The sequence below is a fragment of the Macrobrachium rosenbergii genome, chromosome 45 (genome assembly GCF_040412425.1).
Source record: "Macrobrachium rosenbergii isolate ZJJX-2024 chromosome 45, ASM4041242v1, whole genome shotgun sequence".
Lineage (NCBI taxonomy): Eukaryota > Metazoa > Arthropoda > Malacostraca > Decapoda > Palaemonidae > Macrobrachium > Macrobrachium rosenbergii.
Window position 1 is genome coordinate 22,754,973 of NC_089785.1, and position 21,891 is coordinate 22,776,863.

Consider the following 21,891-nt stretch of genomic DNA (forward strand, 5'->3'; position numbering starts at 1 on the left):
CCTTACTTCAGTTTCTGGGAAATGAAGTTTAAAATTGGTTATATTATTTCTTTTTTATTTTTTTATTTATTTTCTCTGTATAGCAAGGATATGAAAATGGGCAAAATAGCAAGAATTTGGCAGCAACAAAAAAAAAAGTTTTGGGGGGACTTCTTTCCGAACTTCTTGACAGCCTTGCTTTCCAAAGTGACACAGACCACAAGACTGGAAATTTAACAATATCACATGCTGTTGTACGAAGTCTAGTATTTATGTATGGCTGAGAAATAGGCAACATCAAAACAAGACGCAGGGTTCCTACGCCAGTGCATTGCTTAGGGTTCTTTGCAGCGTCCCTTTGTCCCCTAGCTGCAACCCCTCTCGTTCCTTTTACTATACCTCAGTTCTTATTCTATTTTTCCCATCTTACTTTCCACCCACTCCTGATTCGTAGTGCAACTGAGAGGTTTTCCTCCTGTTACACCTTTCAAACCTTTTTAATGTCAGTTTCCTTTCAGCACTGAATGACCAAAGGTCCCAGAACTTTCAGAATACTCTATTCTGTTCTACGGATATGCCAGCTAGCCTAGAACTTTCAGAATACCTTAGCTGTTACACTGTTGAGTTATGTTGCAGGAGGTAGTAGAAGTAGCAGGCAGGATGACCAGAAGTATAAAGAGGGGTGTTAATGGAAAATATGGATGGACTCATTGAATTCCAACGTAGCGTCAGTAGAATGAGGCCACTTAGCTTGGCTGAGAGTGGTGTATACTGAACTATTTAAGAGGATTTCAGCATATGGCTGAGTTAGCTAACTCATCATTCGAGTTAAATGGTAGAATTAGGTGAACATTACTTAAAGTAGAGAGTATTGTCCCAAACAGATGATTATAATTCGTTGTGAATTGAAGAAAGGAATGCTTGGAAGATATAGAGACCTAGCAGCAGTATTGAATGAAAACTATAGTTACCTGACTGTAAATTTTGATACAAAAAATATAATGGAAGTAGCCTAAATGAATAATGAATGTTATTTTTCTTCTAGTTCAAAATACTGCATTTTTGTTGCGTATGTTTGCTGTGAAAGTTGCTGAAAAGGATTACTGTACTTGTATTTTTGTTGCAGGTCAGGCCTCAGCCAGATCTATTCTTCAAAGATGGAGTCTCGAGCATCGATTACGTTTTGGTCTCGCGTGAGACGGAACCCGATGCCCCCAACACCGCAGAGAATGAAGACCGCAGAGAGACTTTCGAAGACAACCTCTGCAAGGAAGGCCTTCACCTGGAAGTCGATCAAGTGGAAGGTGTACCCCTAAGGTGAGTTCCTGTTGAACTGGAATGAGGAATATTTATTGTTTAGCGTGATTCGGTGTACAGACACCACCCTACTTCAGAACATTCAACTTGCAGGCATTCAGAGATACGAACAAACAGGATCGCAAATTAAAATTGTGCTTGTAGTGCTACCCTTTGCCACCTGTAATTTCAAATTTTGTTTTACATGACTATTCTATATATACGGTATTGCATGTACAGTGTATTGTGTTTTATGATGAAAAAAAGTACAGTATTGTATTGATTTTACAGTATATCATACTGTACTTAAATAGCCATGAAGAGTAAAGTAACCAACTTACAAATAATTCAGCATACAAACAGCCATCTGAAACGTAACTCGTTTGTAAGTACAGCCGGTCCCCGGATTATCGGCGGGGTTCCCGTTCTGATGGTGTGATAACCGAAAATTGCCGATTTTTGGGGCATATTGGCACCTCAGTTAGGGATGTATCGGCACCAATACCCAATTATCGGCGCCGGTAAGCGGAAAATGGCTATTTTTGGCGCCGAAAATTGCCGGTTTTCGTCGCTAGACAAGCCTTGTTAAACCAAACTGCCAGTAACCACAGACTGCCTGTAGGGTGATGTCTGTACTATCTTGGAAACTGAACATTTTCTTTAAGTTAGAAACTTGAACATTTCCTACAAGTGTGGACTTCTAAGAGTAAATCCCTTTTTTCCAGATTTGTGAAGGTTCATGCACCTATGGAGGTGTGCACCAGATATGCCGAAATACTCAAGCTGCGAATGCCAATGAAAGAGGTAAGTCATTCCCTTCCTCTGTTCGTTGAATTTCAGCAATTTTTGAATTGAGTACTGTAGTGGTTTTGTTTCCAAAATCTTGTCTGAAATGTTAGTTTTGAATGTGTCGTTTACTTTTACCGAGTTTTTTTTTTTCAGCATTGTTCATTCAGTGTGTCATTTTATCAGACTTCAGACTGGATGTGTAAATATTTCGTAGCTATGTTAATGTAGTTATGTATTTATTTTGCAGTACTTTGTCTGTTGTCGATGGCCAAGCTACCAAGGTTATTTATAAAATTTTTTTTTATTGTGATATGCTATTTTATAGCTTAAATGGCTCTGGTCATTTTTTGTTGATTACTTAATGAAGTTTGTGCTCTTCCTGAAGAAGCACTTATCCTTTGGTGAAGCAATGTGAATTGTTTTTGTTATTGAAGATTAAAATGATAACCAGTGTGACAGGTTTCTGTGAATGGATATCTTGTGAATTGCAAATTCAGTTACGTGACGTGCTGTTTGAATATGAGAAGTCCTGAATGCATGATTATAGCAGATTGTTTCCAACTCTTGCATTTTGTCGTCATGCCGCTAAGTGAAATTTATACATTTCATTTGGAAGGGGTATGGCCTTAATTATCTAGCGTTCTATTGCAGGGATTTCGATCAATCTGTATCAGCGAAGGAAAGCTTTATACAGTGCCCAAGTAGGCTTCCGTCTTCCAAGTTTCTCCTTGCGCATCTTGAGTTAATCGCCTTGCCTCTCTCCATATCTGTCCTTATTCCATTGTCACACCACAATACTTGTGCCTTTTTTTCTTCTTCTTATATTTTTGTAGTTCCATCTTCCATGTTTTAATTCTTTGTTGTCTGACACTTCTTTATACTATATTTTAATCCTTTTGGACTTAATTACTTTCAAGTTGCTATGTTTGTAGTATTTCGACAGTGATATTCTTCTTCTTCCTTTCCCTCACAATCAGGTCAGCTCTCAGCCATCTGTGTGACGGTAGGCTTGCCTTGCCCGTCGTAACAATTAAAATCTGTTCTTTTAGGTCGTCTATGCATCTCATGGTAATAGAATCGATCTGTATTTCAGAAATTTCCAAGATGTTGGAATAATGTTCTGGTGTAGCTACAGACCATAAGATTTGTTTTTATTTTACAGTAATTTTTTGTTAGTCTCATTATTATGTTTGCTGATTTGATGCTTTCCGTATTGATTACGCTATGCTTCATCCATCAGAGGAAGTGGCTCCTCTTGGGAATATTACTGTTTTATCTCGTGTTTTCTTAAATAACCTTTTATTCCTTTTTCGTTACGGTTATCATTGCCTTAAAATGTCTAGCCAGTTAAAAAAGCAGTCTGTAATCATTACTATAACTTACATGGTGATTACAGTGCTGGAGTTTGCAGGGAAAGCCTGGTGGTGTTCATTCATTTACTTTTGATGGCTTTTCTCAAGTATTGGGTCATTTTGCAGGAAATATTCTTTGATCGGAACTGCGTTAAATGCTAGTACATTTTCATTAACAAGCCTAGTATTTTTTTTTCTATACTCATTCTGTGTCCCTTGAACCACTTTAGTTATCGTTGAACAGTATTTTATAAGTGGTGGTGTCTTCATCCTTTACTGATGATATATTACTGTAGCAGTAAGTTCTAGATATGCATTTGAGAAATTGAAGTGAGTGGGAATAGATTGAAGTTTTGTACAGTTTCTGAATTATGCTTGTATTGGGGTATAGTTATGAGTGGTATGTAAAATATCATTTTAGAATCATTATTATTATTACTATTATTATTCGGAAGATGAAACCTATTCATGTGGAACAAGCCCACAGGGTCCGCTGACTTGAAATTCAAGCTTCCAAAGAATGTGGTGTCCATTAGGAAGAAGTAAGAAGAGGTAAAAGGAATTACAAAAGAAAAGAGATCCCACTTATTAAAAAAGAGGAAATAAATTAATCAGTATAAATAAATAAAAATGTATTAACTTGCAAGGAGAATAGTGTTAGGGTAGTAAAGCATTGCGTCTTTGCTTGAAGTTCTGACGTTCCATCGGCAGATCTTAATGTGTAATCCGGTATGGAAGGCCTTAGAGTAACAGTATCGTGAATGATGTGTATATTTGTGGCCAAAAAAATCCGGTGACAGTTTGAAGTACTTGAAAAGAGTCTTAGGTGAGTTATTAATCATTTTTCTTATTACTATCATTGATATTATTAAATTCAAGGAAGCCACCAATTCTTATTTACAGACTCACAGGGATTACCTAAAAGATGTGGTTCTAGATGAGAAGTAAAAACTTTAGCAATAGGTAAAGGAGTTGGACAGCTAAGAGGGAAGTGACTGAATGGGACTGATTAATAGTAAAGGGCGAAAACAACGCAGCTTTGGCGGAAGGGTTGTTGCATAGAACTTGAGCACCCTCTGCGGTGTACACTGCCCCTTATAATTTTCAAAGATTTACCCTCCTGAATTCCTTTGTAAATTGAAACTGCCTGATCTTCCTGAAATTTTCCCTTCACCTGAAATTGCTCAACTGAGTATCAAAACTTCATCATTCTACCTTTGGTATAGTATAAGCAGCTAGTGAGAATGTGCTCCCCAGCTGTGTGACGACGACATTTTCTGATAAAATTCCATTCAAACTTGTATTTTACTTTGAGTGAACAAAATCTTATCGAAATCGATGTCAGTTGTCAAACCAGTTCGAAATGGAAATTAATATTATGGCAATTAATTAGAAGTTTTCTGTAAAGTTCTTTTTGCACTCTGTACTCAAGTTTTTTATGCACCCTGTCATTCAAGGCTGTTTTTGTCTGTTTTGAAGGAACAGTAGGTTTTGAAACCATTCAGTCCATATGGGAGTTTTATGTTTATGGGGTGTAAGGCTAAGAGAATGGGCTGAAGTGTCTCAGTTCATTCACATGCTATACAGTAGTTTGGTTATTGGGGTCTGTGAGCGTTAATGTCACTACTATTGCACAAATGAAAGGCAGTATAATCTTGAAAACATTTTGATAAAACAAAAACTACAAGTATGGGACATTCTCTTATTAGAGAATGCTGCTTTTAGCTTGATAAGAGTACACTGGCTTTGGGAAGTCTTGATGACAAGGGAAGTTATTACACCAGAGAAATATTGCCCTAGGAATCTTTACTTGAGTGTTGCAATCATTAGGTCAGTGATTGTTAAATAATTGTTTTTGATGTAACTTTATATTATTATTTCTGTACTGTATGATGTATTGTAAACGATGGGTGCACTACGTTTTAAGAAAACTGACCTGAGCCTTTAACCTGTCTCCACCTCAAGTGTGACGGGCCACTCAGGAAGAGCTTTTTGGGGAGAGTTGGCGATCTGTTTCAGGAGTTGGTAAGAGAAATGGTAATGTGTAACCCAGAGGCACCAGTTTCCCCCACCTAACCTCTAACATATTGACATTCACCGGGATATGTTTTCATGAATAACACGATTTTGATTTTTGAGTTCGCTGTACTTCGTGTAGTTTTAGTGTCTCGAGTTGGAGGCCGCAGCCCCCTCATTAGCGTTTGTCTAGGAATGTGGCTGCCTGCTAGGAATAGGAATGAGCAGAGTTTGGTGGGTTAGCCGGGAAAGTTTTGTTTCCGTGGATTTCAGGTTTTCAGTGAGGATGTTGCTGCTCTGTAGACAACCCATAGGTATCTCTTTGCAGCAAGAATATTCTTTAGTGTCTTGATTCATTTGGAAGCTTATTTCTGTGTGTGTCTTGTTCTGTAGCTGCTTTCTGCTGTGTTGAGTTCTTGTAGAGCATGTTGCTGAATCAAGTGTTTTGTAATACTAGTGCAGTCATAGAATAGATGGTTGTTTTTTTATCATTAATGTGAAATTCTTGTATGATTTGATACATTTACAGCTAGCAGAACTAAGGAATATTTCTTTAGGTATATTTTTGTTCTATAACTGTTGTTCAAGCTATTAATGACATTGCTTCAAGTTTGTAAATTTCTTATTGAGAGTAAAGGTTAAGAAATAACTACAATATTCTAGGTCATCATAGCAGAAATAGTTTTTACGGTGTGAATTTTAGTTTTCTGTAAATTTATGCAGCATTGGAATGTGTCCCAATGGTACAGATAGCCTTGCATTTACAGTCAGAGTTGGATTAATATCAAGATTAACAAGTAATTAAGAACATATATTGATGCTGCATTAAAGGACTCAATAATGGTGGACTAAGGTTTTAGATAAATCATGAGTAACATTCTCCACAGTTAGCTGTTTAAGACTTGAAATGGGGTCTTTTTACTTTTTGAATTGAACGGTAAAAAAGCAGGTTAAGCTCTGGTGAAATTGCTCCACCTCCAGTAAAAGTAGGGTCACACAGGAATTTTATGAATTAAGAGAAATAAAATTAATAGAATTATTGACAAGTGAAGTAAGGAAAACTAAATTGATGGTATAAATCACTTGTTGGGTGAATTTTTTCTTAATCTTGTACCAGCAAATACTTTTATTTGTTGGTCTTTGATTTACATCTCTCACTGAATGCCAGTAATGGAAAAAATGTTTAAGTTCATTTGGTTAAATTGTTAATGATTGTCCAACCAATGTTTGCCAAGTATTTATTTTTTAAAGGAAAGTTCTTTCTGGTAAATTTTTGAGAGTACAAGGACCAATCCATGTCTTGCATGTAAATGTTTTTTAGGTTCATAAGTTTTCTGTGATATCTTCAGAAGCAACAATTTGCCAATTTAGTATTTAAGTTTCTAAACATGCCTCATGTTTTCCCTTCACTAGAACTTGAGAATTGAAAGTGGTTTATAAGTTGCTGTTCTTTTCGTGGGATGTACAGTATAGCTAGATGCAGAATGGGTTATTTTCCTAGAAAAGAACGTCGACATATATGAGGTAAAACCTTAAGGTGAAAATGACACTTAGAATCTGAAATTAAAATAAGTCTTTGTTGCTTCAATTTGCTCATGCGTGCAGAATGATCTCATACTGTGGTAATCAGAAGGCTATAATATTATGCAGAGAATCAAGTCAAGTTGATGCCAACTTAAGATTTGACATGGTGACTGCGAGAATCGTGCTGTCAGCATATTGCAAACATTTTTGGGATTTCATTAGACTATTTCCTTCATAAAACTTTGTTCCCCTGTATGGGTAATTGTATATTGTAAAAGCAGTGGGTCCGTGAATTGGACTGATTGGCAAAAAATAAAAAATGTTTACCATGGTTAATAGGATTTTGCAGAAGTACTTAGGTAATTCACAACTCTGCTCTGATACTACAATCACAATTCATGTGGACCCATTTTATTTTGTGGCAGACATTTGTATTGGCTATCATCAAGGTGTGGTTGTCTTAACTGGGGATTTCACAGTAAAGCTCTCCACCATGTAATGCTGATAAAAATAAAACCAACTTGGAATGTTTCAGAAGGCAAAACTCACCTCTTAATTTGATATGTAGGACTTGACTTGAAGAAGAAAAAAAGTGCTAATCGTGAAGCAACTGGAATACTCACCATTGGTTTTGTTCCAGCGGTGTTTGATATTGATAAGGGTCAGAGAAACATTCAGGAGGCACAAAACATGAGCACAAAATTTATGACGTTGCAGTATATAGTGAAAGAAGAATGGCCCTGAGGAAATCCCCAGGCAACGCAGAAGTGACAGATGCGAAATAATTGATATGACCTGAAGTGTCGTCCCGAATAAGGAAGTGTGGGATATGCACTGGTATTACTCCACTGGGGAATGTGTTCCCTAGGGTAGCCAAAATCTCTTTGAAAAGTATGTAACTGATCATCAAATTGAACCCAAGTATAAGGGTCTGATTTCTGTACAAACACAGATTATTTCAATGTGAACAATTGCAGTCACTTGTAATAATTCTTGCCTCTCTGTTTTTAAGGAGACTCCAGAGGTTGTTGGCAAATGAGAGCATTATAGAAAGGATGTACAGCACTCAGGGAAATTTGCTGACAATCTCATGTTTCTGTTTCATGTATGTCAACATTCATTTCAGCTAGTTAACGTTGACTGCATTTTTCAAGTAGCAAAGGAATGTTTGTAGCAATTCTGCTGGTCACTGTTTTTTCATCTCTTCACGCCAACCATTTATCATTGCTTATGTGTGTCTTTGATTGTTGCTATCTGTGGTGTCAATTCTCGTTAGAATTTTTAAAGATCGGCCATACCTTTTTGCATGCCTAGGGGCGTACTTGCCTTTTTACGAGCAAAGATCTTTACAACAGAGGTCGTGGTAACTTTGTTAAGTTGATTGACACCTGCAAAAGTTCCCATTCCTTGTGGCAAGGGTTATGTGTTTGGAAAATTTTTTAATTATGAGTTCCTGTCATTAGAAGTGAACCATTGGTGTGTGATTATATTTTGTTGTCTTAGTGTGTGCATGAATATACTCGTGAATTCTTACAGAATGTTTGTTTTTTCAAAGTTGTTTAAAACTTCATGTTCATTTCTTACTTGGATAATGTTTAACAAAACCAGAGATTTGAATATTTTTGTTGTCTATATGTCACAATATATCTTAATCAGTGTCAGCGAGTTGCTCTGGGGAAACTCAGTCATATTGAATTATTACTATTACAGACACAACAAAAATATCCTGCGCTGTCGCAGTTAGCGAAAATTCAGGTAACTGACCAAGCAGTAATGCAAAGTACCGTCAGGAAATGTCCTGTTTTAGGTTTGGATTACTGTACTGACTTTTGAGTTTGGAGTTATGCACCCTAGACCATTACTGTATACCTTGATGAATTTTCCCTGCTTGTTTCCACAAAAGATTCGATTGTTTAAATGTTCTAAGCATCAGAATCCTATTTTCAGGTTGAATCTCTCTCTCTCTCTCTCTCTCTCTCTCTCTCTCTCTCTCTCTCTCTCTCTCTCTCTCTCTCTCTCTCTCTCTCTCTCATTTACTAAACGGATTTAGTTTTTAATCCCTAGGTCACTTTTGGTAGAATTGAAAAGGGTCGTATTTGGTAAAGTTTAACTATTTGTGGGTTGCTTGATGTTCGATATTTGAAGCTTCAAAAGAAAAAATTCACTGTGAAACACTTATGCCTTACCAAATTATCCGGACAGGTAAAATCAGTCATCTGAGGATGAGGATCATTCTACTGAACTTTTGGGTTCCAAGTTTTTCCTCATAGTTTCAGTACAGTTGCATGTACAGAAAAGTCGATCCCCAGGATTCGGCGGGGATGTGCACCACAATCCCTGCGAATGGCTAAAATCCGCAAATACTTGACACCCCTTGAAAAATGCTTATAATTGCTTATTTTGATAGTTCAAACACTCAAGTGCCCTCTAAAAATGCTTATACCTGAGTATTTTAGTATTTTTATCACAAAAAAGTGCATTTAGTCATGAAAATATGAAAATACAGTAATTAGTGAATATTTCTCTATGAAAAATACCGTGAGTAGGCGAATTTTCCGTGAATAACGGGTATATACGTTCCACAGAAAAATCCGTGAAGAGGTGAAGCTGCTAATCCGGAACCACAAATAGGCGGGGGTCCACTGTATTGCTTCTCTGCATGGTTTATCCTCATCCTTGTTCATGTTAGTCTCGATGGATCGGTTGTAGTGTGTTTCTATACTCCAAGATGAGAGACTAGATTTTTCCACTTTTAAATTTTATCGTAGTTGTTGCCTTCGGGAAGCACCAGTGCAGGGTTGTTATGGCTTTTACGTAGGCCATCCTTAATCCCTTTTTCTTCTGTAAGTGGGGTGTTCACGTTTTGGGAAGTTTGTTTCTTATATGTCTTTGCCAGTGGTACTTGTGGGATATCTTTTACCTGTATTGATACTGCCAATGGTATTAGGGCTATCAATGATTCGGCTTTCAATTTTGGGTTTTCACTCCATAACATCACGTTCGTTAGGTACTAAAAGACATTTTCTGTGTCTTTCATCTTTGAAAATTTAATAAGTATCTTTTGAATGAGGCTTTTGCTCAGCAGAGTTTGTGGAGATTTATTTCATTATTATTCCACCGTCCACTCCTCATTGCTGTGTTATTCTTGACTTTCCTGTGGGCTTGCCATTTACTCCTTATCTTCAGCATTTGGTCCTCTTCATATAGTAACACTGAGTGATAACAGACCATTAATACTGATTTTTGCATTGTAGGCAGTGCTCTCAGAAGGACCAGGTTATGACGAAAGATCCAAGTTTCGAAGGTTGTGTGAAATGGCATTAAATGGATGCCTTGTGATGATGCATGAGTCAAGTGAACGTAAGGTGAATGCTGCTTGGCCAAGTGTGAGAGTCAAGTTGCAGGAAGGGTCAGATTTGCAGTGTACATTGTGTACCCCCTTGTGATCTTGTCTTGTGTCATTATCATTTATCTTCTGCATTTATTGAGCTTGGGTACAGGAATGTGTCTAGAGATTTCTGTGCATTGTTTGTGATCGCACTCTGCATCCATCCTTCATTACCCCTGGTGTCATATCAAGATTATAGCTGTCAGTTTTGTTCAATGTAATTATATGTGTGTTCAAAATAATATTTGTATGTTTAAAAAATTAGGTTTTTAATTGGAAACTTGATCATTTTAATTATTTATATTGTGGTTCATGTTTGAGTCTTTGTGTGTGGAGACCAGTGCAACTGAGGAGTTTCTGTTAATAGAAACTTTAACCCAAAGAAAACCCCAGAGTTTTGCAATGCAGGATACTACTTTACCAACTAGAAGTGAGCAATGTAGTCCATGCTTGAGGGTTTGGGAGGAATATCTTAACTTTACCATTTCCTTTTTTCATTTAGGAGCAAAGTTATGGTTTGCTCTATTTTCTGTTGACATTGACCACTGCTAAATTTTGGAGCTAATCAGTCTGTGTGTGAGGGAGTTGAATTTTCTCCTATTTATATACGCTGCGGATTTTGCCTCCAAAAGCTTTGCTAGAGAATGCTGTGGAGGCAATCCAGAATCCCTTGAACACTCCTTTCCAGAGAACCGCCCATTTTGTCAGTTAATTCAACCTGCAGGAGGTGACCCCTTTCCTGTTGCGTCTGCATGTTTTCAATGACTAAAACCTTGATACTACAGTATATGAACTTTCAAAACTTTTGCTGCTTCTATTTAGGGTGTCTTTGACATTTCTCTGTAACTTGAATCGAATTGGGTAGTTGGCACAATATGGGTAAAACGTTGATTAGGTGCTTTACAAATTGTGTAATTTTTTGTACGGCTCAAATAAGCAGTATCTAGGTAGCTTTGTAAACGTCATTTGTTTACGAAGCTGACAGGCAGTGTCAGTATTGCTATGATTTCCTAGGAGTCAATCAGAGCTTTACCAGAAACAGGTGATAACTCATAAGTGTTTCATTTTCTGTCGCGGGTTACCATGGAGATTTGCACTCTTATGTCACTCTTTCTTTGTTCGTCAGTTTCCAGTAGGGAGGACCCTCGTGTTGTCTGCCCTTACAGTCAACCCCCCCATATTCGCAAGGGATGTGTGCCACAGCCCCCCACGAATAGCTAAAATCTGCAAATACGTAAAACCCCTCTAAAAATGCCTAGAACTGCCTATTTTGATAGTTCAAAACACCAAAAAAAAAACCTTGAAAAATGCTTATACCACCAATAGACATGGGTCCGCTCTATATACTTTTGTTCTTTAGGCAGTTCTTCCTCTCGCCCTGAAATTTCACCGAGTTCTGTAATCACCTGTTTTTGCTTATTATCTACTTGATCGGCAGTAAATTAATATGAACTGGTATTTGTTGTTTGAACTGTGTGATTCATTGCAGTGATATTGCTTTTGGGGAGTTTTTGTGTCTGTTGGTGGAGGTAAATGTACAGTATTTGTTTTTGGTTATGGGCGGATACTAATCAGTTCAACTGGAGCTTACAGTGAGTTTGAGCGGAAATAAAGGTAGTTTGGTTATAATGTTGCCATTTGTTTCAGTTGCATATTTTACATCATGCACATCGTACATGGTCGTGTTGTAAGTATAGAGATATATATGTACATTGGTGGTGTTGCTATTTTTCTGTGTTGGCCATAATTGTCTTGTTTTTCCTGGGCTGTTGGAAGCAGGTTAGTCAGCCGTGGATCTTTTCACCTTGATATTGTAATTGCATCAATGCATTTGCTCCTCTTGACATTTTCTAACGAAAGTGTGTATCTCATTGATGAAGAGATAAACACTCAGGAACGTCAAGTGTCTTTCCAACAAAGTACAGAAATGAATATTTTTTTTTAATCAAAGTTTGCTGAGTTATCAAGCATCGTGTGACACAGCCAAATCCCCAGTGGTATGTGAAAAGAGAAGGAAGTACTTTCTATGGAGTTCATGATATCTTTATATCCCCAGTTGGATAATCAGCCTTGATGCAGACATTACATAGGCTTCTGTAGGTCGTGGCCCTGTCTGAGCCAGACCAATTGGGGTTCATCCTACATGTACTCGTAATACTCGTAATAATTATATCTTCTCCCATCGTGGTATTCTTTGGTACTGTCTATTTTGTAAGCAGAAAAGAATAAGTGGCAACAACGTTACCCAAAACGTACTGCTGTTTTTATGAAAATAACTTTCTAAGACTAGTTTTCTGTATAAAAGAAAAGTTATAAAGGCAGATAACTTTCTGTTGTCTGTACAGGAAGGAAAGCAAGGTGTACTGGGTATAGTTTTCATTCCAATGTCAACTTTTCTTATAACCAGAGACCAGATACACCTAGTTTTATTTCAAGTAAGATGGGCTCTTCTGAAGGATGGATAAAAAGCGATCTACTTAACTGACCTTTTGATATAGTGGGTATAAAAGAAGTGAGCCATATATAGCTTGCATTTGTATGTAAAGTAGTGATAACAGATACCGCTGCAACAATAAAAACCATGATTAAGATTGAGACACTGATATTGAGTAACGCTGAATCAAAATGATTTTGTAACGAAGCCAAATGAAGTAATTAATGTACCAACTGTCATTTTTAATGGATTATAAAAAAAGTAGTACAGCATGAAATAGTATTTTATTTCGAGGATTTACTCTTCCGTATTGGAGAAGGCGGAAACTCATTATGTTAAGAATGTAGTGTGAAAAGACCACTGAAAAATATTTCTTTGCGAGGGGTCAGCCCTTCATTGCAGGATAGATCAAGAGTACAGTGTATTCATATTATTAAAATGTGATTTGATGAGACCACAGGTCATTCTTTTTTTTACATTTGTGAAGTTTGCCCAAAGTGAAAATTGGAGCAGGATAAAATTGAGAGACGTTGGACAGCATTGTGGAAAAAGACTGGGGGAAACGGATGAAAAATAAAAAGAAGAAAGCGATGCAATTGGTGAGGCTGGTAAAGAAGCCACGTTTTAGATGCAAAAAAAAAAAAAAAAATACTATGGAAAAATTACAAAATTGGAAAACTTGAAACTTATTTGCAGCATTGTAGTTGCTATGTTTTCCATTAAGGGCAAGCACACTTTAAACATGGAAATAAAGTTGTGCTAAGCGCTCCTCAAATAATGAAACAGTTACCATACTTCGACCTACAATTTCTGTCGCCTAGTTCTGACTGCTGGAAGAATGATGAGGAATCCTGGTGGTGTTGATAACAAAAATACAGCAGTATTAGGCAACTACTAAATCTTGGTCGCAGTTGTTAGCATAATCAAAAACAGCTGAGTAGGAGGAATATAATTTATTCAGAGTGTGGCATTTTTTCTTTTCTGACTTTGTTTCAAGTACGAAAGAAAAATATTTTGAAATCGTTTTTGTGTAATTGTAATATTTGTTTCAAGGAAACGAACTTTTGTCACTCAGTTTTCACAAGGTGATTAAACATATCAATATGATATGTTTAATCATAATATGATTAAACATATTAATATGTTTAATATTAAACATTTCTGGCCTTGCATTCAAGTCTCTCATTAAGACTTTCATCGGTGAATGATTTATTGTTTCAAGTAGTCAGATAGTTATTCTTGTGGTTGGTGGTAAGGGCCTATGTTATCTTGAAAGAAAAAAGTATTTAAAACTGGCATATTTAATAAAAAAAAAAGTGAATGTGCAGATAATTACATTCTAATTGTTGGTGTGTTAGGAAGTTAGCAGTGCACTTACAACAGGCTTGTCTTTTGAACCATTACTTTTTCGATATTTTGAGGCTATTAAGGGAAACTGGCGCCAAGGTTTATTTTTTTTTTTTAAAGTCTTTAATGGCCAATCTTATAAAAGAATTGTAAAAGCATGACATTTTGTCTAGACTCAACATATGACGAGTGACTAGAGTTGAGAGACCATTTTGCTTTTAGAATACTCACCAAGTAGGGGGCTGTCTTGTTTTAAGGTGTAATCACTTCAGTGGCTGTTAATAGATTCAGGCGTTTGAGAGCCATTTTAATCTCGTATCGAGTTGTCGTGTTCGTCTGGCGGCAAACACACAGCGCACACCGAAGGCGATTTAAGTGGTTTGCGTACGTACTCATGCTAAAGCTGCCTCGAGCTTCTTTTCCCTACGTAGAACGTTAGTCGTGGTAAGTACTTATCCAGCCCCATCCCAGACAGCAGCCATCTTCGAGGAAAGCTGAATTTTACTTTTTTGTTTTCGTTATAAAAAAAAACAACCAGTGTTTTATACTTTACTGAAATCCCCCTTTTTTTTCTTAATTTTATGTTCCTTACACATCTTCAAGGTTGTCAATGACGTGAGATAACAGAGAGAGTTTTATGTTTCTTTTCGTCCCTTTACAGAAATTGGATGAGGTGTTTCTGAAGCATCGTATTGTGGTCAATGTAAGATGCCTTGCTCCTGTTTCTTGTGCATGTGTTAGAAATAAAATGGTCCGCTGCCCTGCTTGCGATGCATGCACTCTTAACGTTGCTGGTTTGTAGAAGACGCATCAGCTTCAGCTGGCTCTCACGTTTTACTTTTTTTTGCACCGGTTCTAGGGAGGAAACGGCTCTTGTTGTGGAGGAGATGGCTTTTCAAGTTTTCCCTAGTCATATATTTTTAACATATGTTGTTCTTTGTCACGCTGACTTCACACTGGAAACTGAGAACTTGCCTCCACGACGAGAGCTGGGGTTAGGTTAATTCCACTGTCAAGTTCAGTATAATTTAATAATTTAGTATTAAGTTCAGTACACAGAAATTTTTGTCTGTTCATTCCTAAGTATTTTAGTTATTGTGTTTGTAAGTATTTTCAAAATTGCAGTGTAACATAGTACAGTAATTTTAATTTTAGGTATTGTATAGTAGTTCTTTTTATACACACAGTTGTTGTCCCAGAAATTGTTCGTTGAAGGAATTATTTTTAAATCCTTAGTTGAAGGTTAAATTACCGTAGGGTTTGTTAAGATTACGATAGTTTTAACTGTCATTTACCTTTGATACTTCATGAAATTATGATTCACAGGTGAATGTTCATTAATCATTTCTCTATTAATAGATTTAACAGGCAGTGTCATTACACTAGATACAGTATTTGCATTTATAAAGCGTAGTTGGCCTCCAGGAAGTGTACTACTTGACTTCAAGTGTACAGTACTGTAATTAGAAAGTTGTTTTAGTTTTAAGTTTTTCTTTAATAAGTCTTTAGGGAAACACATCTTCATTTACAATCACGAGACTAACATTTTACTAAATCTCATTTAATGAAACTGAGGGCCTGTCAGTACTTTGCAATTAATGTATTCTCTGCATTACAATGATTTCTCCATTGCTTATCATCTCTTTTCTTTCAGATGCAAAATTAATTCGGCTGGTGATAGAACTTTCATTCTCATTACTTCTAGCAGCTCTTTTGTTACTTGTTATCGTACCCACCCACCTGCCTCACGTACTTGTTCATGGTGTCCTCTGTAAGACGTAACCCAGTGTCCTTGTTAGATAACACCTCTTTCCACCCCTGGTCTTCTGTGGTTCTTTAGATTCGTACTTCCCTATTGGTGTTGTCCAGTTGTACATGTAGCCGCAACTTAAATATATATATGTATATACCCACCCTGTCCTTGTAGCAATTGTATGTATTGTCTGTTTAAATAGGAGCAAATTAGATCCCCACTGTAGATTTCAAGTACCCATTTTTGAATCTTTGAAGATCAGTGTCAGGTATGTTCTAACTCCGTGTGAAACTGCTCAAGTCACACCAGCTCGAAAGACCTTGTAAGGAGAAAAGACCCACTTAGCATGCCCGACTCACTCTTGCCCGTAAAGGAAGGAGAGCGTCACTTCTTGTGACTCCTTCGGAGTTAGTTGTGCTGCTCCTCTTCCTAGGATCATGGCAGTTTTTCCCATCGTTATGGAGTACCGTTCAGTTTTTCCTCATTCACATAGATTTGATGGTTCATTGGCTTCATCCAGACCTACCACGGTTAGTGTCGAGTGCATTTATCGCCGAGTTAGCATCTTTTTTGACGTTTGGTTGGTGGCATGCTCACCTCCACTGCGTTACTGTGAGGACTGACACCTCGATGTACATAAGGATTGTACGTGTATTGTGCTATGATTTTTTATCTGGTTGGGTTATAAAAATCACTGAAACACCACTCACAGCACTACAAGAACACACCCAGTGCAAAAATGGCTGCAGATGCTATGTGTGTGTGTGTGTGTGTGTGTGTAGCTGTCATAATGTACAGGTTCTATGTATTATAGGTAAATAATGCTTACTGAGTATTTTAGTTAAACTTAGACAGAACTGAATAGTAGGTAATAAGTAATTATGAGCCTGGCTTAACAACTGCTTCATCAATTTGGCGCAACAATTAATTCTTTGATGCATATGTAACCTTTACACTCATTTTAAGTATTGAAAAATGTCTTTACTTATTTGTACTATGTACCTTAGTTGTATTGTAATTATATTCATTACTGAATATGTATTAAGAGCAAGTATTTTTAGCAACTGTTATGAGGTAAATAATTCCACAAAATTGTCTGAAACATTCAGGAGTATGTGCTTAATTTTTTTGTACAAATTCCTGTAAACTACTTTTTTTTTTAAGTTACAGAACTAGATTAATGAAAAAATACAGTATTTATAGAGTTAAATGTGGTATGTGACTGAAAATTAAACTTTCTAACACTGGTAATGTACTAACTATAAAACAATCTAACTTTCTCTACTGAATGTATCTAACATAAACTCTCTATCAGTATAAAAATCACCTAATGTAATCAGAGACAAAAATAAAATTAGAATGCACTATTATTAATAAAAAACATTTCATTATGACTATTCACAAAAATCTTAGTAGATGTAGGCAGTGGACTGATGACTATCAGTAGCTAACACCCTAGCTTACACTATGATCAGGTGATGAGGGAACAGGGTTCAGTGCTTCGAGAAGACCTTCCAGAAATTTTTTGGCATCTTTCGTCAGTCAGGTCTTGGCAGGTCTAGATAGGTCCCTTGGGGTCCCTAAGGTAGCTGGTTCCTCACAGTTGCTTCCATAGTTGCTCTTTGTAGCTGCAGTTAGCTTTATGTTGAAGGGCATTTTCAATGTCCCCATCTGTACGGTTTCCAGCTACAGCCATTTCTTCTGTTTTTGCTGGTGGAGTGACCACCAGAATTTGTGGAGGGGAGGGCCGTTAGTTCCACCAGATCCTGAATTCATAAGTTTTTTAGTGCAAGGAGTATGATCCAGGGAGGAGGTCCACAAGCTCATAAACTACTTGGAGCTTCAGGCAGTCTTAGGCCTCCAAGCATTCATGACTGTCTTGTTTGGGCTCGATCGTGGTAACGACTGACAACAGTGCTGCCATTCCTTATCAGATGGCAGCAGAGAAACTATAATTTGCTGAACCAAGGTCATAGTCTCTTTGCTATTAGTTGTAAAGATTTTTTTCTCCAGCAGAAATTCGAAAAGTCACCATGGTGCCTTGGTTTGTCCTGGGAGTTTACATGACTGTAGGGGATGCACTTGGCAGGCCTGGCTTATCAGGTTATTCAGAGTGGACCCTCTGTGCAGGTGTCTGCAAGGCCCTGTGGCAAGTGTTGGAGGTGCCTTTGCTGGATCAGTTCACCCTGTCATTATCTGCCTGACTACCACTTTATATTCTCATCAACCAGGCTATATTCCAATTTATGGATGGTCTGGATGTATAGTATATTGCAACAAACAGGGTTCATGTACTTCTTTGTGGCTTAGGCAAGGGCTTATTTAGAGGTTTCAAAATCACATGTGTGTTGGAACTCTGTTATTCTTAGAGAGGGTATTTTGTGTTGCCAAAAGTCCTTTTTGTGAAATTCATCTTCTGTGACCTATAAATCTCTGTTTATTCCCTGAGATGTATTTGTGTAGGGTCATGTACTACCTCATCGTCTCTGTGACTTCATACCCCATAATTTTGGCAAAAACTGAGATGTGTGTTTCCCATTGTACCCACTCACACCCCTCTTGTGCATAGTATGGTCTGTGTCCTCCGTTATATATCCATACTTACAGAAGCCTCCATGATTTTGGAGGTTATAGCTGGCTCCATTGTCTGTTGTCTCCAGGAGACTGAACTAGTTCAATTGCAATCTACTATTCTTTTCAGGGATTCATCTGTTTCATCCTCTTTTGTAAATTGCAATTAAGGATATTTGTGGTTAAGAATAAAGCTGATTTGTAAGAACAAACATTACTGTAAAACACATTTTTCTACACGCCCATTAATCATAACCTTCAGTCCCCTTCTCCCTTCCCCTCATCTTCCATTTGGAGGTTAGCACAGAGAATGAGAAGCATCGCAGAGCAGGGTACTGTAGTGGGAACCTATCTCAGGCATGTGTGGTTGGGCTTTTCTTCTTCCAAGATATTTCAGACTGATGGAAATAGGTCTGTTTCACACAGAATAAGACTATTTGTGATTCATGGATTTGTAGAAACTTGTGTATTATAGTGAAAACATTTTTTCATTATCTGTGTCAAGATGGTATGTCGCTTGCCGTTCTCAATATAAATTATAGTCTACTTTTCCAGTTTTGGTACATATATTAAGAAGATCAATCCTTAGTTTGTTAAGAAAAGTCTTTACGCAAAAGTTTTGCTGGGATTTTGGTCATATGATTAATCTGTACATTTATTTTACCACTGACTCCTCATAGTGGTGGTATTAATTTAAGGAACCACAAAAGGAAAAAGATTGCATTTCACGGTGGATACCATCTCGATTCAGGTGCAAGTTGTTAAGGTCAAGGAGGGATTCATCCTGTTCACTCATTGTTGTTATGTTATATGAGGCATCAGTCTAAATAATAGATAGGTATCCTAGGTAATGCTAGAATGTTTCCTTTAAGATGAATGAAAAACAATTTGGTTGCCTTTCTAAGATATTGTTTATATTGTTTACCAATAGTTTAGATTTTCCCTTTAGGAGTTTTAAACTCATTTTACCTTCCATTATATGGAGAACTTAGATAATTCATAAAATAACGAGTAAACCCATTGGCTTTTCTAAATGCTCATCATGTTAGGGAGAGAATGAATAAAGTTATAAACATCACAGATAGTTATAGCGTATTTGATGTATTGTGCCAATTTGTCTAAATGTTCTTCTGCCTTTATGAACAGTTTTTGTTAGAATTTGACACGCTTTTATTTTTGCAGTTTCCTGGGCTGCCTCCTTTAGAATTCTCACCGCCCGCGATATTCAATGACATGACGGATTGCGTGAGTCGAATGTTCAACTTCGTGAAATTGGACCCAGGTGTCTTCCCTGCCAAGAATCGACATTTTACGGCTGTTTATTCGAGAGATAAGGAATACTTGTGAGTAAGGAATTAAGGGAATTAGCCATTACCTTATATGTGAACGAGAGATTATCAGTAAGTGGTGGTGCGTGCACTTTCGAGGGCAATCTTCATCAAGGCTTCATTTTCAGATTTGACATCAACGAAGAACTGTTTACAACCGCTGTTCGGGCGCGAATCGTTGATTTCATTCTGAGAAGGAAGAAGTTCAAGAATGAGGGCGACGACTTTGATTTTGGCATTGAAAAGCTTTTGAACGAAAGTACTTACGATGCTGCTTATCCCATTCATGAGGTTAGTGTCCTTCTTGGAGTGTCCCGAAAAACTTTTGAAAGATTTTGTATTCTGTTACTAATGGCCTCTAGAGGCATATTCTCTAGTGACGTTTGGGACTGTACTTAATTCAGTTGCCTTTGTGTTGCTGACAAGGACTTGTGTGCCTCGCTAGTTTAGCATGTTATGTGGGAAGTTTTAGGTTCTAAAGCTTTGTCGATGTGGTTCATATATATGTTTATTCTGAGATGTGTTAATAGGGTAATATTCTTCTGCATTGCACCTTTCATAACTTCATAATATACAAAATAAAAAATGTATTACAGTTTAAATTGATGAAAGTTAAAAACTTCAATTCAGTAAAATAGACCTGTTGTCTCAGCTTCTGTTATCTAATCCATGTTAAATAAATTACAGAATGAGTTAAATATATAGAACACTAAAATACTCTTAAAACAACGTGATGCAATAAATAAAGGCATTGAATACAGAGTGTATTTAAAACAGAAATGCAAAAGCTTATAAAAAAAAAAATATAAGGTCATTGTTTCATTTGCATGCAGTCAGAGGGTATGTCTGGTTTTTTAGACTAAATTCTCTGTGATAAAGCAAAGATAATAAAGGCTTATTTTGTTTCTAAGGCATTTTGTGTAAGACTTATTTCAGGTTAATTTCTTCGGGTTTGGATTAAAATTGTAAGTCGTTGCTGCTGTCATCGTTAGGGCTTGGTATTTGAACTGTGTGTGTGATATCATTCCCATTTGTATTTATTATTGATTGTTATCAGCTTTTCTATAAATAACTAATAATTGAACTTTTGTGTTGCCTGCAATACTTTGGAAGTTGGTTCCATGTTCAATTTTGCTAGGATAAGTTTTTTCCAAAATATTTCTTCTCTATTAAGATTTCAAGATCACCAGTCAACCCAGGATTATTTGACATGACGCAACTTTTCTGTATAAATTTCCAAGCAGTTAACGAAACCAGTCTCATTTCTCATCACTAGGGTGACCTACACGTCGATGGAAATGAGCGTGCTTTGTTGTACAAGGAGTGGGCAGCTTTACGCAATTTCTACAAGTACCAGCCTCTCGATTATGTGAAAGAGTATTTTGGAGTGAAGATTGGCCTGTACTTTGCGTGGCTAGGTTTCTACACATACATGCTCATTCCGGCATCAGCTGTCGGGCTGTTGTGCTTCATTTACGCAGTTTCGACGATAAATGATCACCAACCGAGGTAGGCTGTTGCGTGTGGAATTGAAAATTTCACTTGGTTAGTCTTTATAGTTTTACATTATGGAAAAGTTTATGCTATAAATAATTTCGTATTTGTCATTTACATATTTTTAGCTCGGACTTCTGTCAACATGCAACTTGCAACTTACGCAGCGTAAGTCCATTCAGACTCAGGAATGACATTGGATGTGTGTAAAAATAAAAAGAATTGGAAATAAAATGTGAAAATATATGTATAAATAAAATAGAATACCACATGTTCACAGAAGATGTATAATTGTTCAGTGACTAAGTTTTGAAATTGGAAAATGAGAAATTGTATAAATAAGGAAGCCATTGTGCACGTTGTGTGGTTGCTCTATAGACAAAGCCACTTGTGGGGGCTTTGGTTGCTTCTCCAAATTGAAATGATCGCAAACCAACCTCCAAGCTTCATGGAAGGACGAGTCTTGCATGTTATTATACCCTGGTCATAAGGTTGGGACAGCTGTATTCCTGGCAGTTCTCAGTATAAGTTGTATCCCTTTTTCTTTTCACAGTAAACATCGGCCTCTTAAATTCAGGGAAACTATTTTAAGTTATTTGAGAACTTCTAATCCAAGCAGT

General features: G+C 37.0%; 1 protein-coding gene across 20 annotated transcripts in view; it reads left to right on the forward strand.

Annotated features, from left to right (window-relative positions):
* The window catches only part of subdued (anoctamin 1), a 56,119-nt gene that overhangs the window by 16,196 nt on the left and 18,032 nt on the right, over positions 1 to 21,891 (forward strand). For 6 of the 20 annotated variants that reach the window (XM_067088661.1, XM_067088669.1, XM_067088663.1 and 3 more), the window contains 6 exons: positions 1,106 to 1,296; positions 2,001 to 2,079; positions 14,787 to 14,828; positions 19,632 to 19,792; positions 19,906 to 20,068; positions 21,054 to 21,286. In XM_067088661.1, coding sequence (XP_066944762.1) covers positions 1,106 to 1,296; positions 2,001 to 2,079; positions 14,787 to 14,828; positions 19,632 to 19,792; positions 19,906 to 20,068; positions 21,054 to 21,286 — 869 coding nt within the window. Of the gene's footprint in view, positions 1 to 1,105; positions 1,297 to 2,000; positions 2,080 to 5,381; positions 5,442 to 8,666; positions 8,712 to 14,786; positions 14,920 to 19,631; positions 19,793 to 19,905; positions 20,069 to 21,053; positions 21,287 to 21,891 lie in introns of all 20 variants that reach the window. The other 14 variants (XM_067088664.1, XM_067088665.1, XM_067088666.1 and 11 more) reach the window with 4 other exon arrangements.